The sequence below is a fragment of the Dreissena polymorpha genome, chromosome 9 (genome assembly GCF_020536995.1).
Source record: "Dreissena polymorpha isolate Duluth1 chromosome 9, UMN_Dpol_1.0, whole genome shotgun sequence".
Taxonomy (NCBI): domain Eukaryota; kingdom Metazoa; phylum Mollusca; class Bivalvia; order Myida; family Dreissenidae; genus Dreissena; species Dreissena polymorpha.
This window is the reverse complement of record NC_068363.1, coordinates 65,991,847-66,015,369: the sequence shown is the minus strand read 5'-3', so window position 1 is coordinate 66,015,369 and position 23,523 is coordinate 65,991,847. Positions and strand designations below refer to the sequence as shown.

Below are 23,523 nucleotides of genomic sequence, written 5' to 3'. Positions count from 1 at the left end.
AAATATTAAGAATTTTTAAAGTTATCACAGGATCCAGAAAAGTGTGATAGACTCACAGACTGACGGACACACAGAGCGCAAACCATAAGTCCCCTCCGGTGAAACCGGTAGGGGACTAACAAAACACTAATTCTTAAATAGTGTATTTCCAGAATGTGTTATGGTCATTTATTTTCAATATATAATCACAGGCAAATCACAAATTTACCAAGTTTTATTTTAAAATTTATGTAACACCTTAGGTTATTATATTGTGATTCAATACCTCATGCATAAATCACAGATTTGAACGAGAATTTGTTCATAAGAATATGCTTAAAATGTGATTATTTTAAAATTTACAAAATACAAACATCTTTTTATGCCCCCGGTAGGATGGCATATAGCAGTTGAACTGTCCGTCTGTCAGTCTGTGCGTCTGTCCGAAAACTTTAACATTGGCCATAACTTGTGCAATATTGAAGATAGCAACTATATATTTTGCATGCATGTGTATCTCATGGAGCTGCACATTTTGAGTGGTGTAAGGTCAAGGTCATCCTTCAAGATCCAAGGTCAAATATATTGCTTTAAAGCGTTGCAATAGGGGGCATTGTGTTTCTGACAAACACATTTCTTGTTAATCATATTTTCATGAAAACAAACAAAGCATAAGCTTTAAACCTGCATCTTTTATTTCAATGTCACAAATACAAACAAATCCTTAGTTATTAATTTTAATCCAGCAATTTGAAGTTTAAATAAACACAAAAAGTTTAATGTTCCGCAAGTGTATGTGGAACTTGGTATCCGATCAAGCTGCGTTTCCCGATCATTTCACCAATGAAAAACCACATTGCAACCTCAGTGGCGACACATGACGTTATTAAGGCCTCCTGAAAAACAAAATAACATCAATAATCTTTGAGAATACTCTGACATAAATAAAGATCACCATGCAAAATATTAATTTCATCAATAGCAAATATCATTATAATTTTAACCTTACAATAAAATAAATTTACAACAAGGGCTGTTTGTAAAATATGCATGCCCCCCATATGGGCTGTCAGTTGTACTGGCAGCCATTGTGTGAATATGTTTTTTGTCACTGTGACCTTGACCTTTGACCTAGTGACCTGAAAATTAATAGGGGTCATCTGCCAGTCATGATCAATATACCCATGAAGTTTCTTGATCATGAAACTTCATGACTTATCATCCGGAAACCATTTTACTATTTTGAGTCACTGTGACCTTGACCTAGTGACCTGAAAATCAATAGGTGTCATCTGCCAGTCATGATCAATGTGCCTATGAAGTTTCATGATCCTAGGCCTAAGCATTCTTGAGTAATCATCCGGAAACCATTTACTGTTTCGAGTCACTGTGACCTTGACCTTTGACCTAGTGACCTGAAAATCAATAGGGGTCATCTGCCAGTCATGATTAATGTACCTATAAAGTATCATGATCCTATGGGTAAGCATTCTTGAGTTATCATCCGGAAACCATTTTACTGTTTCGAGTCACTGTGACCTTGACCTAGTGACCTGAAAATCAATAGGGGTCATCTGCCAGTCATGATCAATGCTCCTATGAAGTTTCATGATCCTAGGCGTAAGCATTCTTGAGTTATCATCTGGAAACCATTTTACTGTTTCAGGTCAGCGTGACCTTGACCTTTGGCCTAGTGACCTGAAAATCAATATGGGTTATCTGCGAGTCATGATCAATGTATCTATGAAGTTTCATGATCCTAGGCATAAGCGTTCTTGAGTTATCATCCGGAAACCATTTTACTGCTTTGGGTCACCGTGACCTTGACCTTTGACTTAGTGACCTGAAAATAAATAGGGGTCATCTGCCAGTCATGATCAATGTATCTATGAAGTTTCATGATCCTAGGCATAAGTGTTCTTGAGTAATCATCCAGAAACCATTTTACTATTTCGGGTCATCGTGACCTTGACCTTTGACAAGTGACCTGAAAATCAATAGGGGTCATCTGCGAGTCATGATCAATGTACCTATGAAGTTTCATGATCCTTGGCATAAGCGCTCTTGAGTTATTATCCAGAAACCATCTGGTGGACAGACGGACCGACATGAGCAAAACAATATACCCCCTCTTCTTCGAAAGGGGGGGGGGGCATAATGAGAAAACTGCCCCCCTCCCAGCAGCCATGTTATTCAACTGACTGGACCAATTTTTAACTCAACTCTCGTATCAAGGAAACCAATGTTCTGAGCAAATTTCATGAAAATTGGGCCAAAAATGCGACTTCCACTTTGTTCACATGTTTTCATTATATACATATAGAAAAAAATGCCCGGCCATGTTTTTTCACCGATCCCGACAATTTTCAAACTCGTCCGAGATATCAATAAAACCAATGTTTTGACCCATTTAATGATGATTGGGCAAAAACTGTGTCTTCTAGAGTGTTTACAAGGTTTCTCTATAGCCAAATAGGGAAAACTGCCACTATATACATGTACATATATACATGTACATATAGAGAAAAATGCCCCGCCCACTGGCGGCCATGTTTTTTCACCGATTTCGACCATTTTTGAACTCGTCCGAGACATCAATTGAACCAATTTTTGACCAACTTTCATGATGATTGGGCAAAAATTGTGACTTCTAGAGTGTTTACAAGGTTTCTCTATAGCCAAATAAGGAAAACTGCCCCGCCCACTGGCGGCCATGTTTTTCAATGGATCGGTACCACTTTTGAACTCAACCAAGATATCATTAAGACAAACATTTTGAAAAAGTTACATGAAATGTGACTTCTACAGTGTTTTCAAGGTTTTTCCTTTTTTTTGACCTAGTGACCTAGTTTTTGACCCGGCACAACCCAGTTTCGAACTCAGCCGAGATTTCATTGGGACAAAGCTTCTGACCAAGTTTCATGAAGATGGGACAAGAAATGCGGCCTCTAAAGTGTTTACGAGCAAATGTTAACGGACGGACGGACATACAACGGACAAAGACTGGTCACTAAAGCTCACCTGAGCGATCAGGTGAGCTAAAATGTTTCACCTTTCTCAGTGTTGTCCATAATTTTTTCTTCAAAATAGAAGACAAGGCCCTTCCCCAAATCAAGAACAAAGTTTTTTACTTTTCAAAGGCTGTTTTACTTGTAATGAGCATTCATTAAGTACCCATGTCAGTCAATGATTCAATCACTCAATGCATATAGTACCCATATCAGTCAATGATTCAATCACTCAATGCATTAAGTACCCATATAAGTAAATGACTTAATCACTCAATGCATTTAGTACCCATATCAGTCAATCACTCCATGCATTTAGTACCCATGTAAGTCAATGACTCAAGGATTTAGTACCAATATCAGTAAATCACTATATCACTCAATGCATTTAGTACCCATTTCAGTCAATGACTCAATCACTCAATGCATTAAGTACCCATATCAGTCAATGACTCAATCACTCAATGAATTTAGTACCCATATCAGTCAATGACTCAATCACTCAATACATTTTAGTACCCATATCAGTCAATGACTCAATCACTCAATGCATTTAGTATTCATATCAGACAATGACTCAATCACTCAATGCATTTAGTACCCATATCATTAAATTACTCAATGCATTTAGTGCCCATATCAGTCAATGACTCGATCACTTAATACATTTAGTACCCATGTCAGTCAATGTCTCAATCAGTCAATGCATTTAGTACCCATATCAGTCATTTACCCAATCACTCCATACATTTAGTATCCATGTCAGTCAATGACTCAATCACTCAAGGATTTAGTACCCATATCAGTCAATGACTCAATCACTCAATGCATTTAGTACCCATATCAGTCAATGACTCAATGCATTAAGTACCCGTGTCAGTTAATAACTCAATCACTAAATGCATTTAGTACCCATATCAATCAATGACTCAATCACTCAAAGCATTTAGTACCCATATCAGTCAATTACTCAATGCATTTAGTACCCATATCAGTCAATGACTCAATAACTCAATGCATTTAGTACCCGTGTCAGTCAATGCCTCAATCACTCAATGCATTAAGTACCCATATCAGTCAATAACTCAATCACCCAATGCATTTAGTACCCATATCAGTCAATGACTCAATCAATCAATGCATTTTTTTTGTTTGGTATATTTCTTTTTGCATTGGAAATGTGACAGCTAGTAAAAGGAAAAGACTTGAAAACTTTATAAATACTATTCTTACATAAAAAGTCATGTTTTTAACAGACAGTGAGCTGGCTTTTCCAACAGCCTGTCCTAGTTCCTTGACATACTGCCCAAACTCTCCAGGGGATGGGGGCATCATTTCAGCCATCACATAGCGCCTAGCCACTGGCATATTGGTCTGGATATAGTAAAAAGACCCTGAAAAAGTAATAAGGTCATTAATTTGGGGGCCACGGTTTGGTGGCTTTACGACACTTATCTTGACAACCTTACCATAATTTGGAGTAGGAAAAATTCTTCATATTTTAAGTGTATTTAGTTATCTACTTTAATTTGAAGAACCTGAAATGATTACCAGAATATGTCAAATAATATATATCCTCCTGTTACTGTGTATCGAGCAGTTAAGAAAACAAGTTAAATAAGAATTCTGCGGTCGGAGACATATGCCCACCCAGTGATTCTTTTGCTCAAAATTACAGCCGATTTTCGGCTGCTTCCCAATCGCAAAATTCCACGCTTTTCCCCAAATATCAGACCTAAAATTCCCCAAAAAAGCCCAATTTCCAAAAAAAAAAAAAAAAATTAAGAAAGAAGTCTCTTATAACTTTATTATGATTTCTTAAATCTAGATGTCAACTTTATTTTTTAAACATCCTACAAAATATTTAACTTTAATTTAGTCCTTTTTGTCGATAAATAATTCCCAAATTTGCCACTTTTATTGATTGAACAAAAATCCCATTTTGACCAGACTCCTTTTCCCAAAATGGCTAGAAAACCCCCTGAACATGCACTTAGAAACAATATTAATTCGGTTACTTATAATCATATTTATAATGCTTAATTTTTCCCAATTTCATGGTTAATCACGCTATTTTTTCCCATTTTAAAATCAAATGGCACAGGCTGTAACAAATAAAAGCAAACAAAATCACTGCATTGAATTGCAAGGGCACAATATCATTATTTAATCTCCTACAATTGCAATTGTGTCAAAAGTAAAATACTTAAGTTCATACATCTAAGGTCTTTTTACTAAATAATGCATGACATAAGCAAATTAAATAATTTTTTAATTTCTAGAGTGTTCTAGAATAGACATGTCCTGTAAAACAGTGGTTTTCCTCGCTTCATTGGGAAGACCAATTTCATGTTTAATCATGCTAGTTTTCCCAATTTCACAGTTTATAGTGCTAATTTTCCCAATTCAAATGGCACAGGATCTAACAAATAAAAGCAATAAAATCACTGCCGCCAAACAGGGCTTTGAACTAGTGACCCAAATTTCCATAGGGGTCCTCTACTGACCAAGACCAATGCATATTTGAAGTATCAAGCCATTCGTTAAATTTGTTGACAAGTTATTGATCAGAAACAATTTTCAAACAGTGACCTTGACCTATGACCTAGTGACCCCAATTTCAATAAGGGTCATCTACTGTCCCAGGCCAATGCACATGAGAAGTATCAAGCCAATCAGTCGATTCGTTAATAAGTTGTTAATCAGAAACAATTTTCCCACTTATTGTGACCATGACCTTTGACATAGTGACCCCAATTTCAATAGGGATTATGTACTGTCCAAGTCCAATGCACATGGGAAATATCAAGCCAATCGGTCAATTTGTTGAAGAGTTACATGTATTGATTTGAAACGATTTTCACACTTATTGTGACATAAACCTTGACCTTTGACCTAGAAACCTCAAATTCAATAGGGGTCATCTACTGTCAAAGGCCAATTCAAATGTGAAGTATAGAGCAAATCTGTCAATTCGTTGATGAGTTATTGATAGGAAACGATTTTCTAACTTTTTGTGACAATGACCTTGACCTTTTACCTACTGACCCCAATTTAAATAGGGGTCATCTGCTGTCCAAGGCCAAAGCACATGAAAAGTATCAAGCCAATTGGTCAACTTGTTGACAAGTTATTTATCGCAAACAAACTGGTCTACAGACAGACACAGACCGACCGACATCCAGCAAAACAATATACCCCCTCTCCTTCAAAGGGGCACATAATAATTTCTATATTAATGCAAACAACGCAGCACTGCACGTTTCACCTTCAACAATTTATTTAATTCCCGTTGAATCCCTGTCAAAATTGTTTATTTACAGTGTAATTAACCACGCAAAGCCGATAGTGCCATACACACCCGCAATAACATCCACTACGCGCATTGTTTACCTGGTATCAAGACATCCGAAAAGGGAGAGAACTCGATAACACTAGGCAATAGAGCAATAAAACTTACAAAAATCTATTCACTGAACATATTCATACAAAGTGAAACAATAATTAAATTTTGTATAATTTCTATGAACAATTCAACAAGTACACATAAAAGTGCTCAAGAATTGCAAAAACACACACATTTGCCATTTGTTAAAATAAATTTAAGCATAATGTATTACTATTAAAAGATTTAATAAAATTAGCATCCAACCTGGACAGAGTATACCCAATGAACAGGTGTATATCGTCATTTCACCTATTTTCGCGATGTCGGGGAAAATTACTCTTAGTCTTCGAACACTTACAAATAATTAAAAAAATTAATGGTCAAACATTTAGATACAGAAAATATTCAAAAATTATGTGTCTGAAAATTTAGAAACAAATATTAAATGTCCAAATTTTTTAATTATATTGAAATAAAAGCAGAAAATCAATGCACAATAGTGTTTCTACTGTGAAATAAATACAGCTTCACAGCTTTGCTAATTCTTGTCTGAAATTATACATAACAAAAAAGTAAAAACATTGAACATGATACTGCCTCCTTAATAGTAAGATACAAATGTATCATTTAAAATGCTCTTGGATGAAGCGATTGTTTTCACCTGTATACATGGTTATTTACCCAATGACACAAATGTTATAATCCGTTCCCCTCAGACATGCGTCTCCAAGGTTTTATGACCTTAATCTTTTTTTAAAAATCCATGATCAAAAGTGACGAAAGATAAGCAAATACAGTGCAGAAATCTGGTAAAGTAGCGCTGTCAAATATGCTGTCTGAAAATTTAGAGCTTATAGTGATAGACAAAAACGCGTATGTTCAAAATAAAGAGTCACAAAAATAATTACTTTGGCGATGTCTGAAAACTTTGAGTGTCCAAAAACTAAAAGTAATTACCGTACACTAATATGTTGTGTGAATCACTAGCCTAGTTGTCAGTCTCACTTTGCAATTTATGTGGAAGTTTCATGAAGAGGACCAAAAAAATTGAAAGGAATAGGGATAAATATTGATTATTCCAGTTGATGAAGATTTTGATAAGCAAATACCGGGGGGGGGGGGGGGGGGGGGGGGGGGGGTATACTCATTTTGGTCATGTCTGTATTTATTTCCAAGCGTTGTAATGTTAGTGAAACAAAATACTCTGAGGACATGCGTGTGACATCACCTAGAGAGCAGGGTTCTTAATGTAAACAAAGTGATCAACAGTAGGCTATGCTCGATGTAAGGGAATCATACGATATATTAATAACAAGAGGGCCTGAAAGGCCCAAAGTCGCTCACCTGAGATTCAAAGGAACTGACCTGTTCTGTGCAGCCCAAGATGTCATTAGGCCATCCTTAAAAAATTGTTTGTTGTGCATAACCCAACCCAGGTAAATTTGGGTGGGTAGGTAGGTAGGGAGTTAATTTTTTTTTTAGTATTTTTTTTTTTCGGACATTGAACTCCGACATATACCAAACTGAAAGGTTAGTAGTAGTGGGGGACATATTGTTTTTGCCCTGTCTGTCTGTTGGTCTGTTGGTCCGCAAAAACAATATGTCCCCCACTACTATAGTGGGGGACATAAAAACGTGACAATACCCGTCAATAAATATTTCTAAGCTGACCGCTATTTATCTTTCTACTGAATATTTACCGATCTGAATGAAAGAGTAATAATTAAATAATTACTTATATGGCGATAATATTACACATCTCTGCTAATTGCCGAATTAAATTGAACGGTGATAATTAATTAATTTGTTTTTTGTACTCCCAAACTATCCTGAACGACAGCAGCGTATTTTATTTAAAGGGATACCCAAAAAACAGGAGCGGTTTAATTGTATTTAAAGTATAATTAATCGTATATGCATATGTCAAATTAATAGGCGACTCAAATAAATACCGGTACGCGTTTTGTTCATTGCTATTCTAGATATCCTTGAAAGAGCATTCAATTAAAGGCCGCAAATAAACGGAAAGGATAAAAAGCGAAAAGGAAAAATTTTGCGGGAAGAATTTTCGGCGAGCAAAAAAAAATTTTCTTTGAAAAGTAACAAAAACAAATTCAGTCGGGCTGATTTCAGTGGGTCGGTCGGGTTATGCCAAACAAAAGAATTTTTAAGGATGGCCTTAGAACAAAATGTCCAACTTTCATGACTAGTGAACACCCTGACAGCCACCTTTTTCAACAGACCAGAACCATTTTCATACACATCCAAGATATCATGTGAACAAATATACTGACAAAGTTTCATGAAGATTCATAAGTCCATATAAGGAAAAATGCCCCACCCACTGGTCGCCATGTTTTTTAAGCAACTGGAACTTGTCCAAAATATCATTGGGACAAATCTTTTGACAAAGTTTCATGATGAGCGTACAATAAATACGGCTTCTAGAGTGTTAACAAGGTTTAACTTTAGCTATATAAGGAAAAATGCCACGTCCCCTTGGCGGCCATGTTTTTCCACCAACCGGAACCATTTTCGAACTCATCCACGATATCATTGGGACAAATCATCTGACCAAGTTTCATGATGATCAGACAGTAAATGTGGCCTCTAGAGTGTTAACAAGGTTTTACAAAAGCATGATGTATAGCCGTATAAGGAAAAATGCCTCGTCCCCTGGTGGCAATGTTTTTAAAGCAACCGAAACCATTTTCCGAAACCATTTTTGAACTCATCCAAGATATCATTAGGACAAATCTTTTGACCAAGTTTCATGAAGATCGGAAAATAAATGTGGCCTCTAGAGTGTAAACAAGGTATTAATAAAGCCATATAAGTAAAAATGCCCCGCCCCCTGGCGGCCATGTTTTTCAACCAACGGGCATCATTTTTTAACTAGTCCAAGATATTATTAGGATGAATCTTCTGACCAAGTTTCATGAAGATCGGACAATAAATGTGGACTCTAGAGTGTTAACAAGATTTTACTATAGCCATATTTAGCCATATAAGGAAAAATGCCCCGCCCCTTGGCTGCAGCCATGATTTTCAAGCAAAGTAACCATTTTCCAACTCATCCAAGATATTATTGAGACCAATTTTGTGACCAAATTTCATGAAGATTGGACAATAAATGTGGCCTCTAGAGTGTTCACACAGTTTTACTATTGCCATATAGCCATATAAGGAAAAATGACCAGCCCCTTGGCAGCCATGTTTTTCAAGCAAACGTTACCATTTTCGAACTCATCCAAGATATCATATAGACCAATCTACTGACCAAATTTCATGAAGATTGGACAATAAATGTGGCCTCTAGAGTGTTAACAAGGTTTTACAATAGCCATATAAGGAAAACTGCCCCGCCCCCTGGCGGCCATGTTTTTTCACCAATTGGACCATTTTCGAACCCGTCCCAGATATCAATGAAACCAATGTTTTGATTTAGTTTCATGATGATTGAGCAAAAATTGTGACTTCTAGAGTATTCACAAGGTTTCTCTATAGCCATATAAGGAATACTGCCCCGCCACTGGACCATTTTTGAACTCGACCAACATGATATCATTTAGACAAACATTTTGACAAAGTTACATGAAGATTGGGCATCAAATGTGACTTCTACAGTGTTCACAAGGTTTTTCTTTTTTTAACCTAGTGTCCTAGTTTTTGACCCAGCATGACCCAGTTTGGAACTCATTCGAGGTATCGATGGGACAAATGTTCTGACCAAATTTCATGAAGATCAGACAATAAATGTGGCCTCTAGAGTGTTCACAAGGAAAAATGTTGACGACGCACGACGGACAAAAGGCGATCACAAAAGCTCACCATGAGCATGTTGTGCTCAGGTGAGCTAAAAACAGTACAGACACTGTGTATTTAAACAAAAATGCCTGTCCGCGGTGTTCACTTTTCCCGATGGGTGACATTTCGCGTGGGACAGACACGCTACTGACCCGTTGTTCGGTGAACACCCGAAATCACCGCGATTGCATGCTATCGTTAAAGGGAACACCCCTGATCACTTCGATGCTGCGCAGCCACCGTAAACACCTGTCTGCGAGAGTTTGTACATGTACAATAGAAAATCATATTACTACATGTAGATATTACACGAATATGCACATTAAATTCGGACAGTACGTTAAGTCGGTGCAAAGATGGCGACGATCACAGCTACATTGCTTTATCTGTCCGTTTATTAAACCGATTTTAATTGCTTAGAGGTTAAACGACCTTCAACAGCTTATTGGTTTTAATATGTTGTGTAACGTCAATAAAGGTGTAAAAAACTGGCAAGTCTGTCAGTGTTTATTAAATGAAATCCCTATCAGAGCAGTACGTGTAAGAAAAATAAATGAATTAATCCAGACGATTTATTTACATGCTAATGCAGTGTAACTGTTAACAGATATTCACTTTCATTATTACCCGTTATAAGAAAGTCCCTGGGAAGAACGTTTTTTACATACTGCGTATGACGCAATAAAATATTTGTTTATACATGATTGTATTGCATTCAATCTAAATTTAAATTTGCTTGTCCAATGAAAGCTGTGTCCAATAATGCACTATACTCTTTACACTTCTGAAAAATGGTGTACAGTAGGCATATGGCTGTGTTTATGAAATTCTTAAACATATTTATATTTTATCGTCGTAAATGTTTAAGATTAAGTGATGTTGTAATTATATTGGATTATCAGATAAATGTGAACATTAATAATGCGGTATGTATCTAGTTATCGATACGATTCGGTTTATTAGCTACAGTATTTAAACAAATACCCGGTAAGGGATCAATACAATACATTTATGTTCAATTATTTTATTTTTAGCGACCACAAAACCGGCGTAAATAATAAAAGCTCTGCCTAGCAACGTCACTATAAAAAAATGGCGACGCGGAACGCTCATTACTACAAGAAGAAAATTACAAAACCGAAAAATAATCCCGATTTATTGAAATTTGGGATAACAGTGAAGAAACAAAAGCTTTCTACAGAAGGGTTAGTTTTGAAACATGCACATTGATAACATTATAAGGAAAGTCATTTGATAAAAGTGAGCATGTGCCGCGGCTTATGTATTGATGGAAGCTAGTCAAAACGGCCCCTAGTATTGATGACCGAGACTTGTTATTCGTATCTGTTTACGATTGTAAATCTTGGTTTAAGTAATAATGTGGTCCCTTCATATATTTTTTTTAATTTAAATGAATATTCATGACGCATAATCATGCTTCAAACTTTGTATGTAGTCTATTTATGCTTTGTGAAAAAATGTGAAAAATAAAATAACTTGTTTACATTTCTTACAAAAGTACTGTTGTTCAATGTATACCTTAATGTTTCAGATCAAATGACAAAGTCCCCAGGAGATCATCATGCCCTGGCGAGGGTCAGGCTCACAGATCATGAAAATTATCACAAAGAAGGAATTTTCCTCTTCAGATATGGAGAGAATTATTGACATGAGTAAAAAGAACATAGTTCTAGACTAAAGCTGTAAAGTCCAGAACATGTCTGAGTTATGTGCCCTTGACATGTTCTATGTTTATAAATGTTATTCCTGTGGTAAAGAAGTGTTGGGACCAGGTATTTTAGTTGCATTTGGTACATGAATGTTTTGCTAATCAGATATATGTATACATGTATGTGTATGTATCAAATACAGTATTCATAGAAGGAAAATATGCCTACATAGCATTATTTAAAGAAATTTTGATAATATTCAAGTGTTTAACATGCTTTTACTATACTAATGCATTGAACTTTGAATTTCACAATTTTAAGAAGTTCGCGACTCGTTTTTTCACATTTTAAGAAGTTCGCGACTCAATTTTTCACAATTTTGAAAAGTTTGCGACTCAATTTTTCACAATTTTGACAAGTTCGCGACTCATTTTTTCACAAATAGAGGGGCCAGGGCCGCTTCACAAAGTCAGGAAAAAAAGCCCTGACTGTACAGACGTGACCAAAATGAGGAAAAAACAAGTATAATTGCATTTCAAAACCTTTATACTTCAACAGAAATAATTCAAATGTATCCCTATTACATTCTATTTTTTGGTCCTCTTCATTAAACTTCAAAATAAATTGAAAGACTGCGCTAGCGTAAACCCAACACTTTTATGTATTTTATTTATTTTTAAGAAAATTCTTTTATTTTCTCCCGATTCTCAGAAAATGTTGCATGGAAAGATCTGTGAGTGCAATTGCAAAAATAGTTGACAGAACGATATACACATACTCAGTGTATATACCCAGTCCTGATGATAATTTTATCAAATCTTTTAATAGTAACATAAATGCTAAAAAATTATTTAAACAAATGGCGAACATTTGCAGGCCTTTTTCTGCCTATCTCACGGGTCCGATAGTGGGACGCATTCCCAATGCCAAATATGGGTGTTTTTTCCCAATGATAAAAAAAAAAAAAATCCCTATTTCCAACCGAAATAATCTAAGCAGAAAAATGCGTTTCTCTGTAGGTTCAGTGTTTTAAATAATCAGTGCCGTGTTTAGCGCACCAATGGGAATTCCGCGTAGAACGTCATTGTATCGAGTGTTTCATAATGCAATTTTGCGATCTGGACACTTCAGACAAAATGGCTGCCGCTTGTGTCTATGCATTTCTTAAGACACATTTATGGTCATTTTCGGTCAGCTTTTAAATATTGAAGTGCTGGATTATTCAGAATTATCAGGTATGTATACAACAAGTGTTAACCATGTGTACCCATAAATTATTGTAAATTGGTTGAGAATCAATATCGATGATCTGGGGTAAATAAATGTGGACTAGTTTCACTGTCCACGTTACTGTGGTTAGAAAGAATAAATTTGGGTAAAACATTACGGAAATCGAACCCAGTGTAAAAAAATGTCGCATAATTCAAAGTACTATCGAAGAAAAATACGATAAATTGACTCGAAAGGCACACAAAAACTGAATGTTTTGTGGGGAAAATTTACGTACAGTCAGTCTACGGTTAACTCAGAATCTAATTCTTCTTGAATGTTCTGAGCTTTTATGGGTACACACATACAGAACGAGTTTCTGAGCAAGCAAGTGATGAACATTTGCCACTGCCAGATTCAGAGTCACTATCCTTTGTAGCTTCTTAACATTTCAATACTGTACATTTATGATGTTCAGCTTTACTTTTATTTTTCAACAAGAAATGTGTTTGTCAGAAACACTATGTCCCCTTCGGCGCCGCTTTTTTTACCTTTGACCTTGATGGATGACCTTGAACTTGACCTTTCACCACTCAAAATGTGCGGCTCCATGAGATACACATGCATGCCAAATATCAAGTTGCTATCTTCAATATTGCAAAAGTATTCATAAAATTAGCGATTTTGGCCACATATATTTGACCTCTGACCTTAAAGGATGACCTTAACCTTTCACCACTCAAAATGTGCAGCTCCATGAGATACATATGCATGCCAAATATCAAGATGCTTTCTTCAATATTGCAAAATTTATTGCAAATGTTAAAGTTGGCGCAAACCAACAGACCAACCAACCAACCAACAGACAGGGCAAAAACAATATGTCCCCCACTATAGTGGGTGGGGGACATAAAAATGGTTGCATTCAGACATTCAGCAACTTAAATTTTGAATAAAAATATGTTGAATGCGGGTATTTTGACTATGAATATTCATAAAAAATCCTTAATGACAGATCGAGCTATGTATTTTAGGTGAACTTCAAGCATAACAAAGTCTGTTGTTGTTTTTTATCATACACATACTTACGTTAGCAGTGGTAAATGACTGTTGCATGGTAAAAAACAGTTTAATACTTTCTTGGCAATACCTATGTATGAAAACATTAGATTTATTTAATCATTTAATAAGAAAAAATAAAAATAATAATTTCCCAAACAATGCTTTTGTTGATGAAAATTCTTCCCAATTTGGAAGATTTCGCGACTCGAAAAATCTCAATTCTGCTTGGTACTTTTTCCCAAATGAGACAGAAAAAGGCCTGATTTGTGTTTATACAATTCTTGAGCACTTTTATGTCTCAATGTTTCTCAAAAGAAGATTTACTGTAAAAAAAACTGTTAAAATACACGAATAGAAGTTATACAAAAAGTTAAATTACTGTTTCAGTTTATATAAATATGTTGGGTGCAACGAATTTTTGGAAATTGTGTTCGCCTAATGCCTTTTACAATCTTGTTATCTTGCTTTTTCGGATGTGACGTCTCGATTTCAGGTAAACGACACGCGTGGTGGATGTAATTCGCAGGTGTGTATGGAAGTTGGAACTATCCACTTTGCTTGGTAAAACATGCTGTAAATAAACAATTTTGCCATGGATTTAACAGGAATTAAAAATATATTCACAGGTAAATCATTTCACGGTTTATTTAATTGAGGCATTGTTTGCATTAATTAAAAAAATTTTGTACTCGTTTCCTTCACCGCTTGATACATGGTACTCGGAGGAAATATATAAATATGTCATCCAATGTTTAACTACTGCAATAATATTCAAAGTTGTCGAATATATACTGAAAAACGAGCGAATTATTATACTTTCTTACTCAGCCGCATTTACCATTGGCATTGCCCCACCCGGTGTGATAATGACCTTGCAATGAAACACATTCAAACGATACATAAGTATTATATAAATAAACCGTTATTATGAAATATAACCAAAACACATACAAAAGGATTTAATAAGATAATGTGGCAATAATCACGTACGTTGCCCAAGTACTCCCAAGTAACGAACTACCTTGACCACCATTTTAGTTGCGGAAAACCAATTTCCTAGACAGTAGTCTCCCTTGAAGTTTTCGGACTACTTTGGAAATATTTGGGTTACAAACCAATAATTATCCTCTAAATATAATTGTATCCAGAGACGTATATGTTGAATCATTACATGTCTTATCTTCATCTATTATGATTATAGGTGCTACCTAATTTACGGGCAAAAGCTTTTTAAGTTTTTTTGATAACCATGTATTTTTAATAAATATAAGGACATGATTGTGTTCAAAATATTATAATTGTTGCAATAATTAAGTAATGCATCCAAAAAATCAATCTTAAAACGAGTTACATGTTCCAAGCTTTAAGATCTAGCATCTTTTTATTTTATTTTTGTTTTCTAGCCACAGGAATTTATAGCTGGTTCGGTGTCTGTGGTATAGTGGATGGGGTGTCTGCTAACTGGCTTAGTCACTGGGAGGTCTCTGTATTGATCCCTTATGTGGGAGCATTCTTTAGATAACCCTAAAGACATACTATGGCGTACCATTTGGGTTGAAAATCAAGAAGACCTACAAGGTAAAAAGAGAAATGTACGTCGAAGTACAATAATTGTACGTCGACAAAAATATAAAATACACTTCAAAGTGTATATTTGTACGTCAAAGTACAATTTGTACTTCGACATACATGTTTGTACTTCGACGTACACATTTTCTGAACAGCCAATCAAAACACTATTCTCTTGAGCCGCTTTTCCTTCAGATTTATTTATAATAAATGTTTAAAATCTCTTTTTTAATTGAGGACAAAATGAATAAAAATATCAGAATGGCAAAAAAAAACACATAGAAGTTTCAAGTATTTAATGCATTGAAATAGATTATATACAAATTTGAAGAAGATTCAATTGTTACCTTTTTAAAATTAAAATTATTCAGCATAATGTGAGTTTTTATTGATCATGCGGGGCGGAGTATCACGACCGTCCAGCGCATTACTGGGTAGGAAATCCCCAACGGTAACCAAACAGTTACCAAGCATTAACGGGATAAATAATGTATAATAACCTTCCCGTTGGTCGTATTTTGTGATAACCATAACTTGCATAAGTCAGAGGTTAATTCCGCCACACCAGGTTAATAAATACGCACAATATCTATGAGTTAGCGGTCGATAGTCGCATAATTTGGTATAAATTATGAAAATAATAATGTTTAATAAATACGCACAATATCTATGAGTAAGCGGTCGATAGTCGCATAATTCGGTATAAATAATAATAATAATATTGTTCAATGTCAAATATCTCTAAAAGCAACAGATGTTAGGTGTCTTCTGATTGGCTAACACTCAAGGGTCGGTGAAAACTGTACGTCGAAGTACATTTCTCGTTCTACCTAGTAGGTCTTGTAGACTTTCGACGTCATGGTACGTCATATACACACTAACTACTGGTCCTACCCAGGAAACAGTTTGTTTCATCAAATGTCTCAATTCAACTTGACAGCTTGCTAAAGCAGTTGCATTAAGCATACAGTACACTGATTTAACATAATCAAAATCATATGATGTGTCAAATCAATTTTGGTTGACAAATTTGACAGGATTTTTTTTAATACAATAAGTTTAAGACTGTCAAATAACACACACTACGTATTGAAAGCCATACCTGAAGCTTTCGTTTGTATATCACTGACTTTATCAGAAGAATGATTTCTACTGTTGGGAAACGTTAACACCACTAATTGTCTTCTTATTTATTATCAATGTATAATCATGTGTAACAGCATAACAATATACTTGTTTCGCAATTAAAATATTTAATAAATACAGGTATCTTGCAGATTTCTAATTTTCTTTCGCAAACTATTGTTGAAAATGTTAAATTTTTTCGCCACTAAAAAACTAGCCATTTCGTAGCAATTCTAAAATCACAGTCTAAACTGCATACACTTAGCTCTATAGTTACAATTTGAATGCAAATATTAGAATGCATCATGTTATATCATCCATATTTTTTTATTTAAACATTCAAATAAAACATAACACAGTACATATATAAATTGGTATGTGGTGTTGTGTGGAGATACAAAACCAGTCTTCACGGTAATATATTTAAACCACTAGCCCGAATTATTATGCTTTATTTGAAACAGCTAAAAAATCCAATAGCCCGACTATATAAATTATTAATTACTAGTAGCCCGAATAACATTTCACCAGACCCGGGCTGTCGGGCTTATTTTTTTTAATTCAATATAATACATACAATGTATACATGTATATGATCATACAACATAGTGATTGTACAAAGCAATAAAGTTCAGACATGTTATACAAGATATGCTAATATATATTTTTTCTAAGAAGAAAAGAAAAGAACAACAGAAGAATAGTAAGGAAAAATGATGAGTTGTATAAAGTCGGAAGAAAGCATACTGGACTTGTGTTTTTTTTTTGTATATTCACAATGATCTTATAAGATTGAAAAAAATATACAAAAATATTTTAGAAGATAAACTAACATTAGAGTGAAATGTATATAAGTGGACAAACATTATGAGAATTTAATCCGATTTTTTTTGTTCAAAGATGTGTAGTGTGTCATTACTGAGGGCTATTTCTTTCTCAATCTGGATTTTTAGTTTAAGACTATGGACAAAACAATTAAAATTTGGTACTTGTTTTTTGTACTTCATGTTAAAGATAAAATATTTCATCAATATAAGAATAAAATTCACAATATTATTAAAGTCTATTGATTTCAATGAGTAAATTCCGAAACTTACATTTAAGAAAGATAGTTTAAGGTTTAGTTGCTGTTGTTCAAGAAAAGATACTAATTGATTCCAAATAGGCTGTATGTGTTTGCACTCCCAAAAAAGATGTTCTATAGTTTCGATGTTTTCACCGCAGAAGTCACACAGATTTGAGTTAGATAATTTGCATTTAAAGAGATATTTATTTGTAGCTATAATTCTATGGATGTTTTTATATTGAAAATTTATCAGTGTGCTTTCAATAGTTGCTTTATATGGCATTGTAAATATGTGTTTCCAATTAAGTCCATGTTCTCCGAAAAGGACTTGCCATTTATTTTGGGTTTTGGAGTTTTCTGTAGGGTTTTTAATTTGTAGTGTGTAAAATATTTTATTCGGTTTGTTTTTTCTTCCAAGTATGTTTTCTACGAATGTTGTTTGAGTACATGGTGTATTATTTGTATTGATTTCAGATTTAATATGTATGGGTATGCTTTTGATTAGTGTGTAGTACTTCAGAAAATTATTTGAAGGTATTCCGTATATGTAGCATATATCATCAAAAGAGTAGAAATCCTTAATTCTGTAGTCATATAATTGGTCGACATATTTAATGCTTCGTTCAAACCAATCTTTATAGAAAAACGTCTTATTGTTTGAAGTTATAGTTCCATAAAATAGTTTTACTGCTGGCTTGGGTTTCTAGGTTATGAGTGACATCACTCCATGCTAATAGAACATCAGACAAAATATGTTTTCGTTTGCAATTTCATATAAGATAGTATTGTTGATGTTACATTTAAAGAGTAAGGAATCACCATATTATTTTAGGATTTTCCGGTAGAATAATTTCCATTTACTCGTATTGGTATTATCTAGGTATCTTTAAACCCAGCTGCATTTGATTGAATTCAAGAATGAGTCAATGTTCGTTAATTGGATACCTCCATTTTCTACAGATTGCATTAACTGAGTTCGTTTTATTTTATCAGGCTTACCGTCCCATATGAAATTAAATATTGCTGATTTTATATCGTTAATAACATCATTTGGTGGATTTGGGAGAACTGTTAATACATAAATTAATTTAAGAAGTGCAAACGTTTTCAATACTGTGTTTTTTCCGATTAGTGTAAGTTTACGGTGATGCCATGATTTTAAGCTGTTTTTAAAATTCTGTAATTTAGGTAGTATGTTTTTATGAACTGTATCCTTTTCATTATTTGTGAAAGTATTTCCTAACGTTGTGGCTTCATCGGATTTCCAATTAAATTTCATTTCTTTTTTATAGAGTACATTACTTTGTTTTAATTTACCTACTCGTAGCACAGTACATTTACTTTTGTTTAGTTTAAGACCCGATGTCATTCCGTAAAGGGTTAGTGACTCTATAACGTTATGGAAAGAATCGTAATTGTCGTTTAAAAAATAAGTTGCATCGTCAGCAAATAGGGACTGTTTAATATCTTCGTCAGGTTCAAGTGATATGCCTTTTATGTGTTTATTTGATTGGATGTGATGGGCTTATAGTTAGCGTGAAGACTGCAAAACACTTCACATAATTTATTTGCACATAAAATAATAGTTACAAAATAAGTAATACTAAAACACTGTCATCAACCTACATTACAAGAATATTTACGTACTAGTATATGAAATTACAAAGTGGTGTTATTGTATTACCTTTTACAAAATTAACATTGCTGGTTTTGTACTAGCCATAAAACATTTATCATGGATTAACAAGTAACAACCAATTTATTAATTACACAATAGAACGGAAATCATATTAATTACATTATGCATTTACTGAACAAGCTATTTGCTACTGTTTAGAATTACACTATCTAACTAAAAATGATCACAGCTACTTAGTGCTTTTACATACTTGTGGTAAGTTTTGTATTACTAGTTTGACATTTATTGGCAGACACTTTTCGATATACAGACAAAATGGGCATGGGAACTTTCATATTTTTTCAGCATAATTGCCTTCAAATTGTTAATTTAACAACCCTTTGACATTGTTTGCACATCTGATCTTATTATACCATAGCTGATTTTTGTTTATAGATAGACATATATTGACCTTTCAAAGTTCTATAAAAGTTCACACATGTTCCATCCAAGTAAACCAACAGAACCAATAAAGATCACCACAGATAATAACTGTGTGTATAGCTTGGAAATTTTGATAGTTCAGAAATCCCTCCTTTGTGATATCTGTAAACCAAAACTGTCAGTTTTGCTGGATAGAATGGCTTGTATGATGCCCAGCTCTTGCCTTCGCAGAACAGCTTCTAAAAACGGAAAACCAACAAATATCTTAAAATTTGATCAATAATGCAGACATATAAATGTCTTGTTTTTTGTTGATTTCGATTCTGGAAGATTTTTTACGTAAGATTGTGGTACGAAAATCCAACGGTATCGGATTTTGTGGGTTTAGGCCTAAACTAATCATAGTGATATGTAACCTTTCGGGATATCGGTAAAGTGCGAGCAGACGAGGTGTAAATACGTTAAAAATTTAAGCTTAAAGACTAAAAAGTTAGATCAGAATATCTTTAAATTTTGTGAATAAATGCGTTTCTGGTGGATAACAACGACAACTTACCAGAATATTTCTCATGATCACACGAAAACTTCTTTCTGAGAGCGAATGGAAAATGCGTCACAAATTCTGACAAATTAACAGTAGGGTGTCGTTATTGAAATACCGCGAGAATACTGGAAGAATAGAGATGCCAACTACAATGTTTAAAACAATTTTTTTTTTAACAAGCGTTTGTGATTTGTCCGGATAATAATAACAATAAGATATCGAAAAGATCAAGCAAATAAATTCGACAGAAATCTGAGATTCGGCAATATATTTAAGACGGGTAATGTTCACCTAAATTGTGTTTGCTAAAGACTGTCACTATATGTAGTGAACCAGTCTTCGGCTGAAGATGATTATTCAGGGGAGATAATTGGGTAATGACTTAATTCTGGAACGGTTGCGAAAAAAAAACAAATAATGCGAGAATATTTAGTGCAATTCGCTACACAAATGTGATGTCATTGATATAATTTTTCCTGAAGTATGTATTTACATGTGATTTAGCATATGTCAAAGTATTTTGATTTGTTCACGGTCATAAATAGCATCGCGAAAATATACGTCGCGTGGCAATTTTTTTTGAGACGCATCCCTATGTGGTATTCTTATGTAATTTATGATATAAATTTCCATATGTTTGAACGGTCAACGCCCGCTTTGCGGGCTTTTGCCCGTATTATTCGGGCGTTATCTCTCGAAGATAATGGTAGGGCGTGAATAGGTGTTCACAACTGAACTACTGAATCCCTGAAATATGATGAACTTGAAGACTTTAGTAAACCATCGCACTGAAAAAGGTTACATTCCACTAAGAAACGACCGAAAAAAAGTAAAAACAGTCGATTTTAAATTTGTGTCAAGTTCTTTCTTGCATTGAACATGGCATATCTTTTTTATTGCATAAATCGATTCCGCTTAGAATGGCCTTTTAAAAAAGGTATGGTTATGGGGGTCTCTATATGCAAAATGTTGCATTTATTTTGGCCTAAAGTTGTCGCTTTCACATTTAATTATATAGGGAAACTATTTAGTGTATTCTGACCTTAACGCATGGAGTTATGAGTTATTTGTATTAAAGTCAGTTGTGAGTAACCCACCAACGAGTTCAGAGTTTTTAGTGTCACAATGTTTGTGAATAAATAGCTGGAATACAGAAAACAATAGATGCTAGACATGTATCGATGAAGGTTTAGGCAACTGGGAACAGTATGGCTGCAAAAGGAATTAGAAATTTTCCGGAATTTATTTCAGCAGATGCGGGGGTCGCAGCTAGAGTGGGAGATTTACAAACGTAATTTTCTAGTTCACCTGGACGTAATAGGTCTGCATGACAAACCAGGGCGTCGAAAAATTGGAGTATTATTATCCAACATGGGTCGTGAATGTGTAAAAAAAGAGTTATTTTTCGTTTGTATGGGTGGCAGATAAAGACAATGGTATTGCACCTAGGTCCGCAGAACATAGGTGTAATTTTGACACTGTACTAATAAAATTTGATCATCATTTAGGTGTCCAAAACTTTAGAATCATAAAGAGACAGGAATTTCTGAACACTAAAAGAGGTCAATCAAAGCACTGCCAATATAAAGCGCAAAAGGATGGTTTCATATGTGACATATGAATATTAATGGAATAAACGACAAAAAAATGTTCGGAAAAGCTCATGGAAATTCAAGCAGACCAATTAACAGTTGAAAGGGTGATTTAAACGTGTCGTCACATCGAACTCACAGACGCTCACATTTTAGACTATGCAAGAACATCAAGCAGTACACGTGGCGTGTCCGAATAAATATGGCAAACGTGGTGCAAGACAAAATAGTTCAAACAGTATCATATAATTTTGCCAAACGTGTTTCAAAATGCATGCGATTCGTTCAGCATTCTACAAAAGATGCGATGTATGTGGTAAAAAGGGACATTTTAAGGCATCAATATATTGTACGGGCCGTGCAACAACTCGAGGTCGTTGGCAGCACAGTGTTGGCATTAGGCCAAGCCGTGGCTGTGGTCGAGCTAACGTTCGTGTACACAATGCAGAAGAAGACGAAACATATATTATGTTCGAACAATATACATTTACACATGATGTGTATACAGTACAAAACAACCGCGATGAAACGAGTAACAAAAAATGGACAGTAAACATGAAGGTCATCAACAAACATTTGCGTTTGGAGATAGACAATGCTCAATGCAACGTGCTCTCGAGACAAATCGCTGAAAAATTTGTGCGGAAATCCCAATATTAAAGAGTGATGCCCGCATAAATGGTGTAAGCGGAACACTGATCAAGGCATTTTTGAAAAATAACGTTACCATGCGAATACAGGTACATAAAGCACAATTGAACATTTCAAGTTATTAATGGACAAAGAAACTTAAATCTGAAGGGAAAGATGATTCAGTAAAACTAGGCCTCACCATGAGGGTAAACAGTACCCAGATAGAAATAAAGCAACTGATAAAAGAATTAAGAAATGGTCAAGGCGATCACATTGGTTGTTTGTCAGGGGAGTATGACATCAAGATCAATTAGACAGTAATAACACTTGTGGTACATGCACCTCGTTTAGTTCCAGTCGCCATACGGGGTGAATTGAAATAGCAGTTAGAACATCTTTAGCGATGCAAAATAATATCAAAACAAACAGAGCCGACAGAATGGGTGAATAACATTGTTAGGATGTGAAAAAAAAGAATGACAAAGTTCGCATATGTATTGATCAAACTGATTTGAATAAGGCGGTCATGCGTGAACACTATCCAATGAATACAATTGTTGAATTTGCAACCAGATTGCATGGAAGCAAATTTTTCACTAGATTGGATGCGAACATGGGTTATTTTTAGGTAAAATTGAATGAGAAAATCTCAAAACTCACAACATTTAACACACCATACAGTCGATACCGATACCTTATAATGCCAATGGGTGCAAGATGTTCCAGTGAAGTGGTCAAGATAAAAATGGAGAAGCATTTTGGAGCAATGGACGGTGAAAAGCTCGTTGTTGACGATATTCTGGTCGATG

The 23,523-nt window shown here is 34.8% G+C and overlaps 1 protein-coding gene across 1 annotated transcript; it reads right to left on the bottom strand.

Moving 5' to 3' along the window:
* Positions 1–651: 651 nt before the first annotated feature.
* Positions 652–15,228, bottom strand: LOC127844497 (ATP synthase subunit g, mitochondrial-like). The gene is made up of 3 exons (XM_052374770.1): positions 15,114–15,228; positions 4,221–4,381; positions 652–875 (listed from the first exon to the last, which is right to left on the bottom strand). The coding sequence occupies exons 1-3, from the start codon at positions 15,154–15,156 to the stop codon at positions 756–758; spliced, it is 324 nt and encodes a 107-aa protein (XP_052230730.1). The 5' UTR covers positions 15,157–15,228; the 3' UTR covers positions 652–755.
* Positions 15,229–23,523: the final 8,295 nt, after the last annotated feature.